Consider the following 19,690-nt stretch of genomic DNA (forward strand, 5'->3'; position numbering starts at 1 on the left):
ATTGTAAATATTGTGCACTTTAGAACACTGATTTAAGTTGTTGATCACAGAAAGACCTCACTGGGCCAAATGACCTGTGAAACTACAAATAATACATTCAGAATGTGTGTAATTGTCCAGTTATCTGCCATTCCTGCTGGCATGCCCATAGAGATAGCTGTGTCTAAAGGCCACTTGTTGGGCTTGTTTGCCTAGCGGACTCCCGTATTTACTAGTTTTTCTGTAAAGCCCCGGTTTTATGAACAATGTCAATACCAGCACAGTGGTGTTATCGCTATAGCAATAAAGAGCTGGCGAAGTGGCAGTTAAAATCTCCAGGAAACACACGTAATTGGCTCAGCCTAAGGCTCATTTCTCCTGTTTACCGACAGAACATATAGTGCTTATTCGCTACTTCATACAACTCTGCAGAACCAGATAGATTCAGAATCGATCAGAACAACAAATACAGGAGCATTGGCCAAGATCCACAAAACAGCTGGCAAAGGGTAGCAGGGTAAACCATCCAATAGAGGTGCTGCAAGTAAATAAATCCTCCAATTTGAAAAGATGCGTAGTAACTGTTAATAATTACCAGTCCAGTGCATATAGACCCTTTCAACAATAAAAACAAAAACAATGCTTGAACGTTCTATTTGGGCCCCAATCTACTTCCTCTGCATTAAGATAACATATGGAATGTTAAAAAGGAAGTCTTGTGGGGCCAACTATGATGCTGATAATGGAACTCTCTTGAAAGGGTCTATACATATATATACCAATAAAGCACAACCAACACCGATCTAATAAAGTTTATTTCCTTAAAATGACCAGTTTTTCTAGGAAATTAAACCCCTTTCAATTAATTCTAGCATCTACATAATGGTTATTGAATACTTCACAATATATTAAGTCTAGATGTTATGGTACATGCATACAGTCCAGGCTGCATGAGGATCCACAGTCACAACAGTACACACAGATGAGCGGGGGGGGGATCCTTGTCTTAGATCACTAAACTCAATCTCCAGCATAGCATCTTTGTGGACACCCTCGAAACACATCCCATTCAACACAAAACACACGGAAACAGAACGGAAATCGGACAGGTCTTCAGACCTAGTGAAACGCAGATGTGTCATGTAAGGATTTGCAGTATGATGTGGACGCACTATTGTGAAAATGTTGATAATTGAACATAAAATAACATAAATGTCAGCTAATGCGACAAGTAGCAACTCTGTCAGCTACAAGGTCCTTTCCTTTCCCACCACATTTTGACAGAGAAAATTTCTCATCTCATTTGGCTTTTTCCATCTCTGAGGTAAATCATGTTGGATTCAACATTCCAAAGTTCCAAGTCCTCCAAAGAAAGACACTACATTGAATAACTGCCCATTTTAATTTGACATGACCACAATGTGAGAGGAAGTTGGGAAAAACATACAAGAGTAACATGGGTAGCGTAAATAAAAATCATCCACACACGCACACACACTTTCACTGTCCATTTCAAACACACTGCCAGGTCTTCTACATCACAAACCAAACACAGCCTACCGTTTCCAAACACTACAAAGCTGGAGGACATACTTTAGTGTTCAGTTTCCAATTTTTTTTTTCTTTTTGCAGTAATCCTCTTTCACAGAAAGAACTTAACTGCTGGGACAAGAGTATGATGACAGCAAGCCTATGGTGTGCCAACAACGACAACAAAAAAAAAATATTAATAACAATATGAATAATTATAATATATAATAAAATAAAAGACATTCAAATACAGTAAGATTTTTTTTTTGCTGGAAAATACAAAACTACATGAGAAAGCATTAAATCATATTTGTTGATCAGAATACCATATTAAAAAGGCAGAAGTGCTAATCACGTTGTTTATTTTTTATTATTACATTTTTTTCTTTAAACATACATAAACACCAGCGCCTCTGTTGCCTAAGAAACAGATGCTACGGTGGCCATGTCCCCATGGCTTCGCATCCGGTCCAGGTAGCCCCCTGTTCTACCAGGGGGGGGGGAAGATCTGGCATCTTTAGCCTCTGCCATGGGCTCTGTACAAAACTGCAGCTCTGCCTCCTCCAGTCGATTCTTCACACACTGGAGAGGTCAGGAGGGTGTGGTGGTGGGGTGGGGAGCAGTGACAGTCTCTTCTTATGCCCCAACCCCAATGGACACCTGGAATCACATCCTCCTCCTCCTCCACTATCCCCCTCCAGGCCTGAGTCCACGTCCTGCTGTCCCTCCCCTTAGCGGCTCTTCCCCACCTTTAGTTTGTTCCAAAGGCCACTTTATGGAGCTGAGCTGAAAGGTCAGGCAAATCTCTGGACGTCCAATGCGCCTTGCAGTGAGCACTGGTGTGGTCTCTTCCACCAGCGCTGGGACATCGAGGGCACAGCTTCCCCCGTATTCTGGCTCCTTCCTACAGCTCTCGTTAGGGTCCCCCAGCCCCACCCCCCGCCCCCCCACCCTCCCGTGTGACAGTCATTACAGAGTCCTTCTGGGTGCAGGGCAGCAGAAGCTCATGTCCAGAGGGCAGCCGGGTGTCGGCCAGGCCGAGGAGGGACCAACAGGGGAATGGGGGGGGGGGGACAGGGCTCAGTTGTGCTGTAACGTGTTTGACTCAATAGGGGGCGCGGAGTCGTACAGAGTGTCTGTGTCGTGCGTGGGCTCTCCCGCCAGCGTGCACGGATTGGACAGCGTTCCCGCACCGCAGTCACAGAAAAACCTGGAACGTTTTTGGATTACAGACAGAATTAGGCTGGGTCTACAGGGATTAGGCAGGAAGATAAGACAGTACGCACTGCAAACTGACACGGGAGCTGCTGTGGAGCTGCGCACTCCCATATTGTCCTGCTTTTGTCACTTCAACTGACAAACTATGGAAATAGCCGGCAAAATCTAGAACATCTTGCTCCACCTACCAGCTGCACAGAGTAACAGCTACACCCTGCCACTGCAGTACACTACATTGCTTCCATTGGTATGGGGGGGGACAGATGGAGACTCACCTATCGTGCCGTATAAACTCTACGTCGTGTCCTTGGTGACACTTCTTAATGCAGTTCACACAGATAGCATTTCTGTCCGTCGTATTACAAGTGTGACACCTGAGAGGAAATGAAAAAGGCACAAAAGCATACAATCCTGTTTAACACTGCCGTCTTCCAAACACATGATTGCGTTTCGATCCAGATGACTGCTTCAGTGCTCACCTGTAGAAGTCGTGCATGGGGTAGCTGGTGTAACTGGAGATCTTGTACAGGCACTGGCCTCGGCTCACTGCCTTCTCTATAGCATCCTGATTGTTCATTATTTTATTATCTGCAGGGAGGACAAGATGTGGATGCATGACTCCTTTGGGTGGGAAAATGGGCACTTTTAAAAAATCCTGTTTGAACGTGTGCAAGTGGATATGAACTTTTACAGTAAAAGTAAAAATGTCTAAAAACGCATGGGTACAGGTGTTCTGACCGATGTAATGTGTGCAATGTGCTTTAAATTGGTAAGTTCTCAAACCTTAGGACAAAAGGTTAGCTTCTGAACAAAAGAGCACTCAGCACTACAAAGTAATTAGAAAAGATCTCTTGCTGTCAGCCCTGCTTGCCTGACCACTGGCGTTCCACCTAGTAGACCATTTCACTTGTGTTGAATACTTTAACTTTACTAGAGCAGCCTAACTCTATCATGACATTAATTCACAAGTTTAATCATGCATGAAGCAAAGCTGAAAATGAAATCTGAGTTTGAATTTTCACATTTACAAGTGACAACCCCAGGATGAAAACACAAGTCAGGTGAGATGTTCTGCTCATACCTTTCATGGTGACATTGACACCGGATGCAAGAAACAGACCGCCAAAGCGGTTGTTGAAGATCTGATTACCCTCCAAGGTGGCGGTAGCATGGTTTGTTATTTCGATGCCTTGCAAGGAAGCAAAAAGCCAAATTGCACAAATTAGATGGCATGATTTTAAAAGTGAGTGCACACTAAAACTAAACCCTGGTCTAAACCACTTTACAAGTAAACAAGCAAGACGCGCGGTCAGTGTGATAAATGCTGCTCAGTTGAGCTAATGCTGGTGCTCTCCACCGTCACCCTGGAAACACGCCAGCAGGAAGACCACTGACCTGCAGCAAAGCCGTCGAAGATGCGGTTCTTGCGCAGGACAGGGTGGCTGTTGGTGCTGATCAGAACGCCAGCCTGTGCGTTCCGGAAGATGTCATTCTCCTCCAGCAAGCCTGTCAACGCCAGAGGATGAGCTCATTAGAGAAAGCATACATTCAAACAATGCATCCGGCCATTCAAACAACACGCATGCACAAAAGCAGTCTCTTTCACACACACTCACTCACAGATACACACACACACACACACACACAGAGTACATTTATACACACCAAACACAGCTGCACACAACTCTGCATGCGCATCTTACCCCTTCCACCATTGAAAATGCAGATCCCGCCGTCTCGGCCATCATGGATCTTGTTTCTGCGCAGTGTAGGATTGCTATCCGTCTTGATCCAGACCCCAGCCATAGCGTTGTCAAAGATCTCATTGTCCTCGATGAATCCCAGGCCTACAGAGGAGCACAATGAGGACTGTTGTTTGAGAGGCATTGTCCTCAAATGTCAAATGGAGATCAGCACAAATATTGTTACAGCAACATTGAATAAAAAAAGGAAACAGAACAGCGCACACAGGATGTAAGTTTTAATACTAGCAGGTTAAAAAACACTGTACTGGATATACTGTAGATGAACAACTTAAGTTCAAATTGCTGTGGCTTCCAAGCCGGTATCAGGGGAGCTAGCATGACTTTTGGAAACCAGCAACATGGTAGGTCCAAACTGCATGATGTCCATCATGATTCATTCACATTGATATTTGCAGATTGATTAGTCAACATATTGCACACACTGACATTAGGTACATGTAATGGCTATCATCTAGCACTCATGTAAAACCAGTGATTATATATGGTGGTCTGGGTGTAAAATCTGTTCACTTACCAGAATTGTAGACAAGGATGCCACCGTTCTGCCCACCCCAGATCTTGTTGCGCCTAATTTTAGGGTTACTGCCAGTCCTGCACACAAAGAGGTTCACTCCATTAGCCACCTCTATTTCACACAGAACACAGAGTGGGTTTGGCCACAGGGTTTCAGAAAGTACCTGATCTGCACTCCAGAGTACATGTGGTTATAGATGTCATTATCCTCCAGCACTCCATGGCCATTGTCATAGAAGTACACACCGACCTAAAGAAAAATATCAACTCATTACCAAATGACAAGAATAAAGGGCTGTTCACACCAACAACGCTGACTATAACGATAACGGCAAACATGTATCGTTCTTGCTAATATAAATGACGATGTCCACACATAAGCTATAAAGATAACGACATGAACGATATCGGGGATCACTTTCAGAGCGAATTTGATAACGATAAAAAGCTGGCAGCCAATCAGAATCCATCAAATTTTAGTAATCGCATTCATCGATGAGGAGATACTTTCTTTACCGTTGGTCAGTGTGGATGCTTTTATTGTTATAGTTAGCTTTATAGTTATCGTTCCTGCTGTGAACGGCTCTTAATGCATTCCAGCATGCTTCACCTCAAGGCTCATGAAACACGTATGTAGGGATGTAACGATTACCGGTATAATGGTAAACCGCGATAAAAATGTTGACGATAATAATTACCGTTTTCATTTCAAACATCATGATTATCACTGTTGATTACCGCGGTGTGGAAACCGTGTGTTTAATCCTTCCCAGCTTCATCCGAGCCTGCTTTTGACATACAGTAGGCCTGGTACAATGGAACAAAACTGGTACCCTACTGATTCTGTTGTCTAATTAATGGGTTTAACTACGATTCGGATTAGGCTACACCTGATTTTAAAAGGCGGAACTTTTTCACCGCAAAATGTGCAATGTATCATGTAGCCACTCTGCGTCTTTTTATGTTCGCGTTCACATTAAATCCATTCCACTCACGTTATCAGGTGAAAACAGTAGCCTAAAGTTTTATTTTGAACGCTTACTTTGGTCTCACTCATTGCATCCAAATAACAGAAATAGCAAACCAAGTTATGGTAGGGTAAGTTAAGCTATAAGTACATAGCCAATTAAACATGAAGAAAAAAGTGAACGGGCCACTTCTTGAAACTATTTCAGCTTGTGTAGGCCTATCAGTGCTTTCTGAACATATTGAACACACTTTTAGAAATACCGTGATAATACCGAAAACCGTGATCATTTTGGTCACTATAACCGTGAGGTTAAATTTTCATACCGTTACATCCCTACACGTATGTGAATAAAACAACCAAGAGGACAAAAACAACCAACGCGAAGTTACACCATCATGAGTAAATGACAAAGTGAGAAGCAGATGCTTGCAACGTCGATCCCTAACAGTCCTACATTTTGAAATCCAATCACTGGGACACAAGGTTGTGTGTGGACAGAGAATGGGAGGTGTGGACAGAGAGATGGGAGGGGTTTACCTGTTTGCCGCTGTGTATCCTATTCCTGCGGAGGACTGGCGTGCTCCCCGTGGTCACCCACACTCCGGCAAGCGTGTTACTGTACACCTCGTTCTCCTCAATCACGCCCTGGCCCTTCTCATGCTAAAACCACACACACGCACATGCAGGTTTAGCTCCTCTGACCATTACACTTTTCTATTGTGTACATGTCCATGTTGTGATATGTTTACTACACTTCAGTGTGTAGATGGGTTTAACTATAGACACACTCACCACGTATATGCCTCCATGTTGGCCGTCGTGGATTTTGTTGTGCCTGACGATGGGGCAGCTATTGGTTCGGATCTGGATGCCTGCTAGTGCATTGCCATAGATGTCATTCATCTCGATGAGGCCTCTCCCATCACCAAATATGTACACGCCTCCTTGGTTCCCGTTGTAGATGGAATTCCCCCTGCATCGAGAATGACACGACTTCTTTGAGATGCATCAAAAGCAGTTTCAGCATCAAAGCGCCATTGGCCTTGCAAAAGAATATCAATTAATGGCCCCATGGACCTTACAGCCAAAACAGGAAGAAAATCAAGGACAAATTAAAAGGCAGGAAGGATAACTGGTCAGCCGAAGGCATCTAGAAGTGTGTGCCCTGACCTGATGGTGGGGTCGCTGTTGGACGTTATCCAAACGCCAGCAAAGTTGTTGGCATAGATCTTGTTCTCGATGAACTGGCCCCGGCCCTTCTCGTGCACGTAAATGCCGCCCGTCTGGCCGTGGTGGATCTCACAGCGCACCACGGTGGGATTAGCGTAGGCCTTCACTTCAAAGCCAGCAATACGATTCCTGTGGATGTTGCAGCTCTCAAAGTAGCCCTGCAGAGGGAGACAAAGACACACAACTCCAATCTGGGTCTGAGCTACTGGTCTTCCTCATCCTGTAACTAGGTAACTCAGTGAGGAGTAGGAAGAGAGGGCAGATAACCCTGTTCTGCCTGCTATGGCCACTCCACTCCATCATCCACATATCACTCACAGGAAAATAAGTAACCTTTCAGTATACAAGTAGCATAAAGCTCAAAGCTTTTTAAAACACATGGAGCCGTGCTCTTACAGAAAACAATGAAAAGATTAGGACCATTGTAAGACTTTAGGTTTTAGGTGTTTAACAATTGATCCCTCGGAGATGCAACAACAGATAAGACATAATGTTACATCCACATGGAGGACTTAGAACTCAACTCACCATGCCATGGTCAAATGTGAAGACGCCTACATCCCGACCATGATGAATGTGATTCCGCCTGATGATTGGGTTCCCATGGTTTTTCACCCAGATACCAGCAAGGGCATTGTTGGAGATCTCATTGTCTTCATATATGCCCTACAAGAATAGGACACAAAATGGAGAAAGACAAACTCATAACACTGAACGCCACTTACAAGTTTTTGCTGGATTACTGACAAATAACAATGTCCAAATATTTGTTTTGAGAGTAGGCATCCACCAATCAAAAATGTAATAACTAAATAATACATTAAGTTATGATTAAGGTATTTAATGTCATAAATTTGGTCTCCAAAAATATTTTGACTTTTTTTCCTCACTGCACACAACCTACTTGGAACACAATCTTGACCACTACGCAGAGGTTTATCTAAGCCATAAATCGCTACTCTCTGGTGTCTAGGAGCAGATTACACTCAGATTACAAGAGAAGTTGGAAGTGCTGAGATGCCACAGCACTAAAGGAGGCTGGCAGCATTCACTGAGAAGCCTGAGGGGATTAGGTCAGCCCATTAGGAGAGCTGGCTCGAGAACCATCAACTCCAAAAAGACACCACCAAATGTCACGGTCATTATTTCTGGGGAATGTTACAACAGTCTGATGTTGGAATTAACAGTACCAAGACAGCACACAGAGACCATCACAGAGTGTCATATCAAAATGTCTGGCAAATGTCGAATGCCAACAGCCTAGACACAAGGATCTTCAATGCAACTTCACTATTCTACTGTTAAGGTAACAGAGGTTCATATGGTACATTCTGGGGTGAAAGGTCAAGGAGGAGTTGTTCCTTGAGGAAGTGTTCATGTGTGTTAGACCTGGACAGCAATGAGTACTCACCTGTGCATGGTCTGTGATGTATAGGCCTACGTTCTCACAGTCACTGATGTTGCAATGTTTAATGGTGGGGCATGCCCCCTGGCCACTGACACATACCGCTGAGCCAACTGGGGGGGTTGAAGAGAGAGAGGAAGAGACAGGAAGAGAGAGAGGAAGAGAGAGAGAGAGGAAGAGAGAGACAAAAACATTTGTCAATGTGCATAATGTTCCCCACCATAGTCACCCATCGTTGGTGTACAATTGTTACAAGAGAGACATAAATGAGGGCAGCATGAGGTCATCTAAACATTTTGTTAGCCTACCTGTACAGGTGCTGCGAATGATACAGTGGTCAATGTTGGGACTGCAGTTGACCGTGATCTCCAGGCAGTGGTGGGCGTTATGGTGCTGGGCTGACTTATCGTCTGGATTAAACTATAAATGAGAAGAGGACAGGAATCAAATCCGGCATTCACTTTATATGCTGATGGGGTCATTTCAAACGGATTCCTATACGGGGGAGAACACTGATATATTGGTAGGAAAGGCATATACAGTTTTTGCTGCATTCAGCTCACACACTACGTACCTTGATGGTCATGTAGCCAACATAAGCATCTTCTGACCCCTCCATGAACACAAAGGTGGAATCCCTGGTGTTCTCGATCACTACTTTATCAGCTACTTTACCTGGAGCTAAAGAGAAACAAACACACATTTAAAAATCTAACAGCTTATCCTACCTGCATGTGAGCGTCTGACTGTGGCATAGCATTGAGCGCTCTCTGAATACATTAAACATGCAGTTCTATTGGGTCATATTTCTCGTTCAAAATATCAGAACGAGAGTGATAGAAAGAAAATAGAAACGGGGCATCCGACAAAAGTTCTGCTCAAAGCGTCACGGCATATCGCACTGCACTGTGTGCCACGCAGCATCCAGTTCAGGCATTCCAACTGAAAACAAAGCAATCAAGTGGTCACTGGTCACTAACGCTCGCTTGCATCTGATGCAGTTCGGACACGCTACAGTAGCACAGGGTACAGTGTTGTTTGAAATATTTTCTTTTGGTTAAAAAAGGCAGAAATGTCATGAACCTCACGTCACTGGGTATTCAAACTATGCAGCTCAGTGTGTCTTGGCCTCGTATGCGGGCCGGCTGCAGGCAAGCTGGCATTTCCCCAGCATTGTTAAGAAAGGTGTAACCCAGAGGAAGTGTTTGTTATTCTAAGTATTATGACAGTATTAACACACTGGACACCACGGAAATAGAGATTTGTATAGAGATTTGTATTCACTCATTGTATTAACTGGCACTTTTACATTTACAAACAGATCTACATACAGCAATTGCTCTGCTGTCAATGTCATGCCATTACAATAACAAAACAGTATGTACAGACCAGCAAAGGCAGAGAGATTTATTTCACCAATGACATTTCCCTTTTGACTTTTAAATACCTTTGACTTTTAAAAAGGAACGGCCCTGGACTCGATAAGCGAACAGAGGGAATAATCCAGCACACTGACTGATAAACGTAATAGCCTAAATGCGCACCTGCTCCGATCATGGTTATGGGGGACTCTATGTAGATCCACTCATCTGTGTAGATGCCCGAGTGCACGAAGATGAGGCCGTCAAAGTGCGCCTCCTGGACTCCACCCAGCGCATCCTCAATGGTGTCATAATACTGCAAGCAAAGGGGATCCGGTTAGTCTTAGTCCAGCGCTTTGCTATGATACACATCACCTACATATCATTTTATATTCTTTATTCAGGACTCAATTGAGCTTGTTCATTGCATCTCTAAAATGGAATTGTCCATGCAAAATTGAAAATATCTCAGTGTCATCCAATGGGAGTTTGAACAGTTATAAGTTATCTGATCTGGATGGCAAAGTGCATAAATCATGCCATAGCTCTCTTAACCATATCAGACCATTTGTGAATGCAGGCAAGCAAAGCTGTACAATTTAGGAATATAAAATATGAGGCTGCTTACCAACATATTTTCTCTCCCTTTGTACCTGGCGGGATTGCTGTAGAAGTGCTCCGCAAAGCCCGGCTTCACATGTGCACCCTTGTACTGAAAGCAAAACAAAACACAAGCAGAATGTTCACCATGAAGTTGGCATCTGCACCATCAGCAGAGCCAGAGAAACAAGCTTCGTATTTACATCAGGATCCCTCCGCAGAGCTTGGAGTCTGCGAGGTTTTTTTCCCCCCGTTAGTAATCACAAACATATGAGTGAGGCAGGGCAGGGGAGAGTCTCTACACTGAGTCAGGCGAGCGTACCAGCTGCTGAAAGCTCTCCTTCCAGGGGTTGGGCTGCTCGTATTCTTCAGGGTTGATTTGGTAAAACTTCCCTGGCTCCGGATGCATCATGGGACGCGTGTACTCAAACACCTCCATGTAAAGCCTCTTCCTACAAGACATGAAGGAGCAGAGCAGACTTTAGCACTGAAGCGGTCTGCCTATCACCCAGTCTCTCATCTCAGCAATGGGACCTCACACCAGTCCAGTTGGTCAAGGTTTCCCTTGAGGACTGAGAGAAGAGGACTCACCAAAGGATGGGGTCATTGGCAAGCTCGCTGAACCGTTTGCACACACATGCCGCCTGGCACAGGTCCTGTTCCAGCAGGTAGGAGAATATCTTCAGGACCACCTCATCTGGCAGCTTCTCCTGGAGGTACTGTTCTGCTGGGGCCGCTAGAAAAGAATAGCAGTGGTCATGCTCCAGGTGGCAAATGTATATCCACACCTCAAAAAGCACAGCATGTACATCAGACCTGAGCCTACATATATACACCAACGATGACTGTAGTTGTGTACATTTTCTGGTAGGTGCAGTATCTAGTGAATATCCAAGTGTCTGAGTGGCTCAAAGTAGCCAACATTATTATGGAAACAGACCTGGTGCGACTGACTCACCAGGTAGGTCCTGGGACTTCCCAGACACACGAGCTCGCTTCGCTCTGTGGCCGAACGTTTCTGTCGTGGATGTGGAGGCACCCTAGACAGACACATAAGAGGGTTAAAGGGCCTGTGGTGGGCTTCATGCTGGAGAAAGAGAATAACAGGCCGCAGCAGCATCTTCCTACCTCCATACTGCTCTTCGTGGGACACGCTGATCTCTTGGGCAATAAGGACTTTCTGCGGAGTTGATACGGACTGTTCTGAGCTCCTGGACCGGATTCTTCTGCGACCATATCTGCAGGCACGTCCTCATCTGCACAGAGAAAGAGACCAAATGCTTTATTAGCCCGTGTATTCGTAGCCTTAACGAGAAATGCTGCCTTGGACAGAGACAGTGAGTTAATCCAAAATTCTGCATCAAAAAAGGAGTAAATCATTTTGAATGAATACAATTTCAGGTCTGCCTTTTAGCTGAATGGACAAAACAATGTTTATGGACTAATCCCTGGGTCACACCCAAAAATAAATAACTCCCACTTCAAGCAGGTGGGGGTCTTGGATAAACAGGCACAAATGGATTAGCAGCTACAGTGATGGGTACAGTAAAAATAGCTCAAGCCATCGGGCTGAGGGCACACATTCATACACACTGACCGGCTGTCTAAAGACACCCACAGAACATTAATAGTCCCGGTCCTCCCAAAGACGTGTAGCTTGGGCAGATTTCCCTTAAGCCCCATGTTGATCAAATACTAGTTTGACAAGATTAACACGGATGAGATCAGTTAGAACTTTCTGATAGTTTGCTCACTGTTTTCCTCACACGTATCCAGCCAAGTCTACAAAGATTTTTTTGTATATATGGTCACCTGAAGGCTCTTTGTTTTATATGCATATGGAAAAGAAATTGTGAAAATGTTTATGAATGTTCAAACGCATGTATTTTGAACGTAACTGCACTGTTACCATTACATAAAGAGGCAAAGAGGCTTAGAAAGCACTATACTTGCTCAGGAGCTGTTGAACTAGTAATCCTACCTCTCTGAGTGGATACTGTTTGAAGACCCTCAGATTATTATGCTCAGCTAGCATCCTCTGTAGCCTTGGCACATGGACTGCTCAACAGAAGCAGGCCCTACCACCTGACCACCACCTCCCTACCTACCTGTGATTACCTGTTGTACTGATCACCTGTAGGCTACTGTCTGTCCTTCTCTACTGCATATTGGCACCTGGAGACAACAGTTAGAGGTGACACGTGAGACATTCCACACTGCCGCTGCATTTTCAACTACATAAAAAAATTCATCACAAAACATCCATCTTGGTTCTGTCTGATGCACCACTCAAAGGTGATGTAATCATGTAATGTTATGGGCATTGAACTCCCTTGGTCAAAATGCCTGAATGTTGAGGAGTTAATGTGTTCTGGCATTGATATTTTGTTCTTTTCATCAATCTAGGTGCCATTCCACATAGTTATGTAAAAATGAGCAAAGAGGATTTGAGTCTGTGTCAGCTTTTAGAAGAGTTTATATATCACTTGGATTTTATTCAGATAGGCTATACAAGGCCCTTCAAATAAGGCATCAGACCCACAAGAGCAGTAGTTCTCCCCAAACCTTTCCCTCAACAAAGATTATGTTTATGCAGGAGAGAAAACAGCACCCCAAACACTCTCAAACAGTTTAACATGAAGTGGTGTGAAATGACAAGGCACTGGTGCCCACACTGCTTCTAACAAAAACAAAGGAGGTCTACAGACAACACTAGTTAGTTACAGTGATTCATGGATTATATCTATAATGTAAAATCTCACGTGATTATAAATGTGAAGAGGATATTTGTGGCCACTTTGCCTAATTATTAGATTCTCCTTTGTTTGAGGCCAAGAGCCCAATGACAAAAATAATCTAAACTTGTAAACTGAGGAACCTGCACACTGTTAGCTGACCGAAATATGTGTAGATTTGATGTTAGCAACAGAAAAGTGGTTGATCAGAAGGTGCCTCCATGAGCAATGTTGACATTTAATGTTAACGTTAATCATTATTGGATCGATGAGTAATGTTAAAAAGGGTAAGCATTCTTAATGTACCTAGCTATGATACAGATTTGCAATTGCAACCATGACATTTGCAACTGATACATTATTTTATCTGCTGGCGACTGCTGTGCCCAACGATCCCTAACAATTGAGATGTGAAGACAAAGGTTTCTGATTGATCAACGCAAATGCACATCCGCAACAGAGGAAAACCTTGGCTTAACGTTAGCGTAGAATAGATTCATATTAGAACAAGGAAACCATAAAGCAAAGGCAGCTGAGTAAAAACTAGCATTTGCGTAGTGTTTCTGCTGCCTACATACTTAGGCAGTGCAAAACCGTTTCCAAGCCCCACTATTCCATGTTGGGTAAGCCGGGCATTCCCTGCTTATGGTAGCAAAGTATGTTCCTACCGTGGTTTAGGCAGATGGATACACAACTGCGTAGCCAGATCTGTTAGCAGCTAGTCCTACAGTAGCTGGCCCGTTAGCAATTGTGTGTAGACCCAAAGGCTAGCAAGCTAGCTGTTTTAGATATCTTACAAACTTACAGACTGGCCTTACATGCCTCTAAACTGCAAGGAACTACAAGGTTGTGACAAACGTGTTAATAACAACAGCTACAAGAAAATCACATTCTAGACTAACCACTGTCTAATCAAAAGGCTGAGGCAAGCAAACGTTGATTAAATAGTAGCTTGCGTTAACACCATCATATCTAATGTTACGTTCAGGCTAGGTAGTTAGCAAGCTAAACTACACCCCAAAAATGGCAGTCCCGTTAGCTAACGTTAGATAGCTATTAGCTTCTACGCAACGCAAACTAGTAGTCTGTGTACACAACAAAAAGGCACAACAGCTCTATAACAACAAATGTATAGCAACCCACGACCATGTTATTAATTGTGTACGTTACACATTTCATCTGAATGTTAGTAAACTGCCTCAGCTGTACATAAACTGACTCCACCGAACATTAGCATAGCTGTGATTGTGGTCAGTCAAGCCAAACAAAGCGCGGCCTGGCAAGAAGGCTACGAAACGAGATCTTTGGGGTTCCCTACCTCCTTTACAGGGGAAAGAAAAAAAATTAGAAAATTACCCGATATTATTGTATAACGAAGTAGTAGTATGTATATATGCATCTGTTTGTAATGACACGTCGTACCTCTTTCACCGTTGTTCCGTTCCGGCTGCACCGGGCGCGGCCTCGATACTCGCCTGGGTCTTCTGTTGGTTGCCCTGACGGAGTTCATTTGGTGAGTTGGTAATTTAAAAAATAGAATGTTTTGCTCCAACGTTCGTTCCTGCTTTTTGGACCCCTAGATCCAAATCCGTTGTCTTTTTTTGAGAATCATAAAGACTATTGCGATAGTGATCAGATCTTTTTCGGGGTGTTATTTGTGTTTTTCGGACAGCTCCCCCCTTTGCTCCTCTGGACGGGCTCCGTCTCTCTCTTTAGCAGGAGGAGCCATTAACTCACACGGGGACAGAAAGGAGAAAAAAATCACAAGGGAGCCGTATCCACCAATGGAATAGTATGATCCTGTCTCCCCTTACAGCTCCAAGTTGGAATGCTTTCTTCAAGTACTGAAGGCTGACGTACATTTGAGTAGACTACCCTTTCCTTTAGTGCTGTTGACTCGAAAAAGTTTAAGACTAATGTAACATTCAGCTAATAAAAGCAACACTGCTTAACCGCAGATCATAATTTAACAGGTAAAACGGACGAAGCAATTGAGTGGTACAATCTGAGGGGCAATTTATTCTTCATAGTTGGATAACATTAACACTGCCCTCCAGGGAGTAGCCTAGTGGGTGGGCATGCTACTTTTGTGGCACTCAGGGAAGACAAGCTGTGTTGGTGGTCCTTGTAGTTGTACAAGACTATTATGTGCAATTTACGATCATGACTTTGCAAGTATCTTATCCTTTTACGGATAGCCTACCATTTTATTTCCTCACCAAAATGAGCATTTATTCAAGTTGTGTTATGGTGCCCTCTCACAGATGTTTTTACTGCTCCTCCCACCAATCTTATGCATATGATCTGATTGGCTGAAGGCAGCAGGGGGAAACTTCTGAAGTTTATTTTCAGGCTGCAGCGTTCTGCGAAATACAGGGAAGCCTGCCCTATGATTCTCTTCATTCTTCAAAATGAAACCGTATGTCTTTCCATCATAAAATCGGGAATACACAGAAAACAAATTATTAACGAGGTAGGCTATTGGTCTATTATGGTCTAAAAATCACAGGAATGTTGTAAAAGGTTGTGACCCAGAAATTATAGGACCTTCAATGATCACAACCTGGGTGCAAAAGCTAGACAATTTTATCATTTTTTGATATTTATTTAACTTAATACACTGTAGGCCTAAATGAATTGCACAAACCCTTCAGCAGGTGAGTTTTGAACAGTTTAACAGAATATTCTGTTAGCAATAATGTAAGGTTCTAAAATTCCATGTTGAATTCAATGAACCCAGATATTCCATAGAACAGAACGTTCAACTTCCAACATTCTACTGACTTAAGGGCACGCAATCATACTAGAATGGTTGAATTATAGTGTTGAAATCTGTACAATATCTCCGCGATAGTTTATGCTAGAAACACCTATCAAAAGAGTGGAAAATAAGCTTTCCGATGATACCTTGATTTTGCATGTAATCAGAATTTAATGCTAAATATCGTCTACCAATTCCGAAGATGAGGTAAAAATATTATAATTCTAAACGTTCTTGTAATCAGCCACATTCTTTCCTACTTATTTGACATTAATTGTCAAAAAAACAAACAATGAAAATATGTTTTATCAGATGAACTCAGTCTATTTGAACTAGTTTCACTTACCACATAGCAATTATGGCCCATCACACATAAACATTTCACTCAGTGACAGTAGCCTATCCAATTTCTAGTTTCACTAGCCTAACTGAAAAAAGGGGTCACTGTTGAGATCTGTTAGCCTAATTGGTGTTTGTAGTTATGGTTTTAGTATATATTTAGTTTTCATATTTATTTTAACTTAATACACTGTCTATTAATTGCACAAGTCATTTTCTGTTTTACAAAGTAACAAGTTCACACAAGCAATTTTCTGTTTAAGAGATGGCTCTTCCATTTTGTCAAGGACGCAGTATGTGGGGGAGATATGAGGGATTAGTACAGTCTCTCTCGTTCATAAAGTAGCATAAATTGGAATATAGGTGCATGAGGAGTACGCCTACATTAGAACATGCAAGCGTGCATGAGCGCACACCACCTATTCTAAAACATAGGCTACAGCACACATAAATACACTACATCAATTAGGCTATATTATTTCCAACCATGGCCTATCCGCAGATAGTAATATAGTATTTCAATGCATGGCCAACACATATGAAAGGTGGCAGTTTGGGCTTCAAAGATCAAACTGTCAAAGCAGACAAACAAATCCTCCTATGTAGGCCTATCAAAACTTGTGGTGTTGTTAGCTAACTGTTTCCTGTTACAGTTTTTCTCAGTCGCTTTGGTGCATTTCTGAAATCATCATTATCGAATTACAATTAAGTATAAGTAAGTATATATACTCTTTTGATCCCATGAGGGAAATTTGGTTCATGTTCATGGTCAGACATGCTAGAGAAGGCCAGGGATCCCAAGGTAGCTTGCGGCGGAATTGTTGTACAGGCAGGAAGTGGAAAGCCCAGCCCGCAGTGGAGCAGGCCGAGTCCCAGCTTCGGCACAGGATGCTGGTGGGCCATGTGGCGTCAGGAAGGGCTCAGCAACCCACCAACGTGCCCCAACCTGATCAGCAACAGGGGGAGATCCAGACACCAGTTGGTCCAGCAGGAGATGAGGGAAAGTATGAGGAGGAGGAATGGGCCACCAGAGCAGTAGGGATGAGACCGCAAGGAGCTTGGACGCATTGGAACCAGGCAATGGACTGTACACTATCTTGGTCCAACTTATGGTGAGCCGAACCTCAGCACATCAAGTTCCTCGTCCAGTCAATTTATGGGTAAAGTTGAGACGCCGCTTGCTTCTTGTGTTCTGGGGCTGGGACCCTGGAGCACATTCTCAGCTGGTGCCCAAAAGCCCTGAGAGATGCCCGCTATCAGTGGTGTCGCAACCAGGTGCTGGAGAGAAGCCCAGACCACAGCAAAGGGCTTCGTCAGGTCTCCTAGCAACTGCCCATGACTGGCAGCTGAGGGTTGACCTGGAGAAGCAGCTCAGGTTCCCAGAGGCCATCACAATGACCACACTGAGGCCAGACATGATCCTCCTGTCAATGTCCACAACACAAATGGTAATTACGGAGCTTACTTTCCCCTGGGATGACTGGATGGAGGAGGTGACGGAGAGGAAGCGAGGCAGGTACACTGATCTAGCAGACGAGTGCCGCAGACAAGGGTGGAGGACATGGTGCCTGCCCATTGAAGTTGGCTGCAGAGGATTTGCGGGGCGAACCCTCAGCAGGGCATACCATCTCCTAGACATCACAGGTGCCTACAAGTGGCAAGGCATACCATCTCCTAGACATCATAGGTGCCTACAAGTGGCAGGGCATACCATCTCCTAGACATCATAGGTGCCTACAAGTGGCAAGGCATACCATCTCCTAGACATCATAGGTGCCTACAAGTGGCAGGGCATACCATCTCCTGGCATCATAGGTGCCTACAAGTGGAAGGCCAGTCGCAGCACTGAGGCAGCAGAAAAGTCCTCAAGATGGCTGTGGCTAAAGAGGAGTGAACTGTGGAGGGGTGCTGCTTAGACACAAGATGGCTGTGGCTAAAGAGGAGTGAACTGTGGAGAGGTGCTGCTCAGACACAAGTCGGGGTCTGATCAGCCCCGGCTGGGTCGCCCGGATGAGGGTGTATGATGTTTAGAGACCTGAAACACCCGATGAATCCTGGAAACATTACTGAAGATGTCCGAGTGCATCGCAATATGTATTTAGGAGATAGACATCATTACAGTTTAAAGAAAACAAACTTTTACAGCATCGTGAAAAAGAATACTAATTGCAGTCGTAAGAATGTGTACATTTATTTACAGCAAAGGTAGGCCCACATACATACATACATACAAGTGGGAATTATTGTCAGGAATCCCTGATCAATGTAATTGGTTAGGCTGGACTAATAATTTCAAACTTAAAGCTGTGTCTACGCCCGTCAGCATGCTAGTATTGGAAAGGTTTCCCAATCCTGAGTGTCCAGACTTTATTCACAAAGTGAATGTTTACAAATAATGCAAACATAATTTGCATATGTAAACATATGATTTCTGAAAACTTGCCATACAAAAAATATTTGTCTTTACACGGGTAAACAACTGGACAAGTTTCATGGCGATATCTATTAGTTACAATTTTACCCTATTCACCTGTGGTGATTGCCTTTTGATCAGTTCAATTCAATTTTGTGCTTTATGTGGAAATTTGCAAATTCTTTGTTGGGCTCTTAGGCTAAAATCATTCAGTAGGTCCTAAAGAAGCTTCATGTAAAATATGATGCTTTTATCCACAAGACTAATAGACCAAGTTAAGTTTGATGTATATAAAACACAGCAATAGTAGTAGAACGTTCTATAAAATTATCAACAACAGTTTAAGTATTTTGTACAACTCTTTGTTTTAGTACTTGCATAACCAAAGCATCATTTGAAAGCTCATGATTCAAAACGGTCATGAACCAGCCTTGTAGAGGAGGCAGGGCCATTTTGTCAGCAGCCACGGCAAGAATCAAAGGAGGTCTCTTAAGTTTGATAGCATCCTTGGATCACCATCCACATCCACCATTACACATTGCCTCCATGCCAACAAACTGGAGGGTTACCAAAAAGGGGTCTTCCCTATTTTATTTGTATTGATTTATTTTTTTAATCACAAGCAAAAGTGTTTGGAGCAAAGAACTTAGGAAGAAAAGAAGAATCCTAACTCCACCGTAATCCTCTCTGCTCGGGGTTTGCTAGACGCTACGGGAACTTTAACTAGGACAGGGTGGTATCGTCACACAAAACAAAATGCATCTCTGACTCCAAATGTTCAAAGTGAGTTTGGCATAGAAATAAAGAGAAGGCTCCCATGCATACCATACATTAAATGTGGCAGTGGAGTTGAGACTGTGGGGCTGTTCC

At 43.5% G+C, this 19,690-nt stretch overlaps 1 protein-coding gene across 4 annotated transcripts; it reads right to left on the reverse strand.

The window, feature by feature from the left end:
* Positions 1 to 2,008: 2,008 nt before the first annotated feature.
* Positions 2,009 to 15,185, reverse strand: fbxo11b (F-box protein 11b). Of its 4 annotated transcripts, none has more exons than XM_048268167.1 (23): positions 14,730 to 14,835; positions 12,691 to 12,747; positions 11,701 to 11,828; positions 11,531 to 11,612; positions 11,164 to 11,308; positions 10,895 to 11,024; positions 10,601 to 10,684; positions 10,156 to 10,288; positions 9,186 to 9,292; positions 8,920 to 9,031; positions 8,618 to 8,724; positions 7,735 to 7,872; positions 7,147 to 7,364; positions 6,769 to 6,949; positions 6,514 to 6,636; positions 5,171 to 5,256; positions 5,008 to 5,084; positions 4,431 to 4,574; positions 4,123 to 4,233; positions 3,809 to 3,916; positions 3,207 to 3,315; positions 3,003 to 3,101; positions 2,009 to 2,719 (listed from the first exon to the last, which is right to left on the reverse strand). In XM_048268167.1, the coding sequence occupies exons 3-23, from the start codon at positions 11,806 to 11,808 to the stop codon at positions 2,590 to 2,592; spliced, it is 2,532 nt and encodes an 843-aa protein (XP_048124124.1). In that variant the 5' UTR covers positions 11,809 to 11,828; positions 12,691 to 12,747; positions 14,730 to 14,835; the 3' UTR covers positions 2,009 to 2,589. The 4 variants fall into 4 exon arrangements, with proteins under 4 accessions (XP_048124124.1, XP_048124123.1, XP_048124122.1 ...); XM_048268166.1 differs by having other exon boundaries at positions 12,681 to 12,747; XM_048268165.1 differs by lacking the exon at positions 12,691 to 12,747 and having other exon boundaries at positions 11,164 to 11,296; positions 14,730 to 15,185.
* Between the last annotated feature and the right edge of the window lie 4,505 nt (positions 15,186 to 19,690).

Source organism: Alosa alosa, chromosome 17 (assembly GCF_017589495.1).
Source record: "Alosa alosa isolate M-15738 ecotype Scorff River chromosome 17, AALO_Geno_1.1, whole genome shotgun sequence".
In the NCBI taxonomy this organism is placed as follows: domain Eukaryota; kingdom Metazoa; phylum Chordata; class Actinopteri; order Clupeiformes; family Clupeidae; genus Alosa; species Alosa alosa.

Coding starts and splice junctions, on each gene's coding strand:
- fbxo11b (XM_048268164.1), bottom strand. CDS start 14,817: ATGAACTCCGTCAGGGCAACCAACAGAAGACCCAGGCGAGTATCGAGG. Junction 8,725..8,919: donor CATTCGCAGCACCTGTACAG/GTAGGCTAACAA, acceptor CAACCCCCCCAG/TTGGCTCAGCGGTATGTGTC. Junction 5,257..6,513: donor GGATACACAGCGGCAAACAG/GTAAACCCCTCC, acceptor ATTTTTCTTTAG/GTCGGTGTGTACTTCTATGA.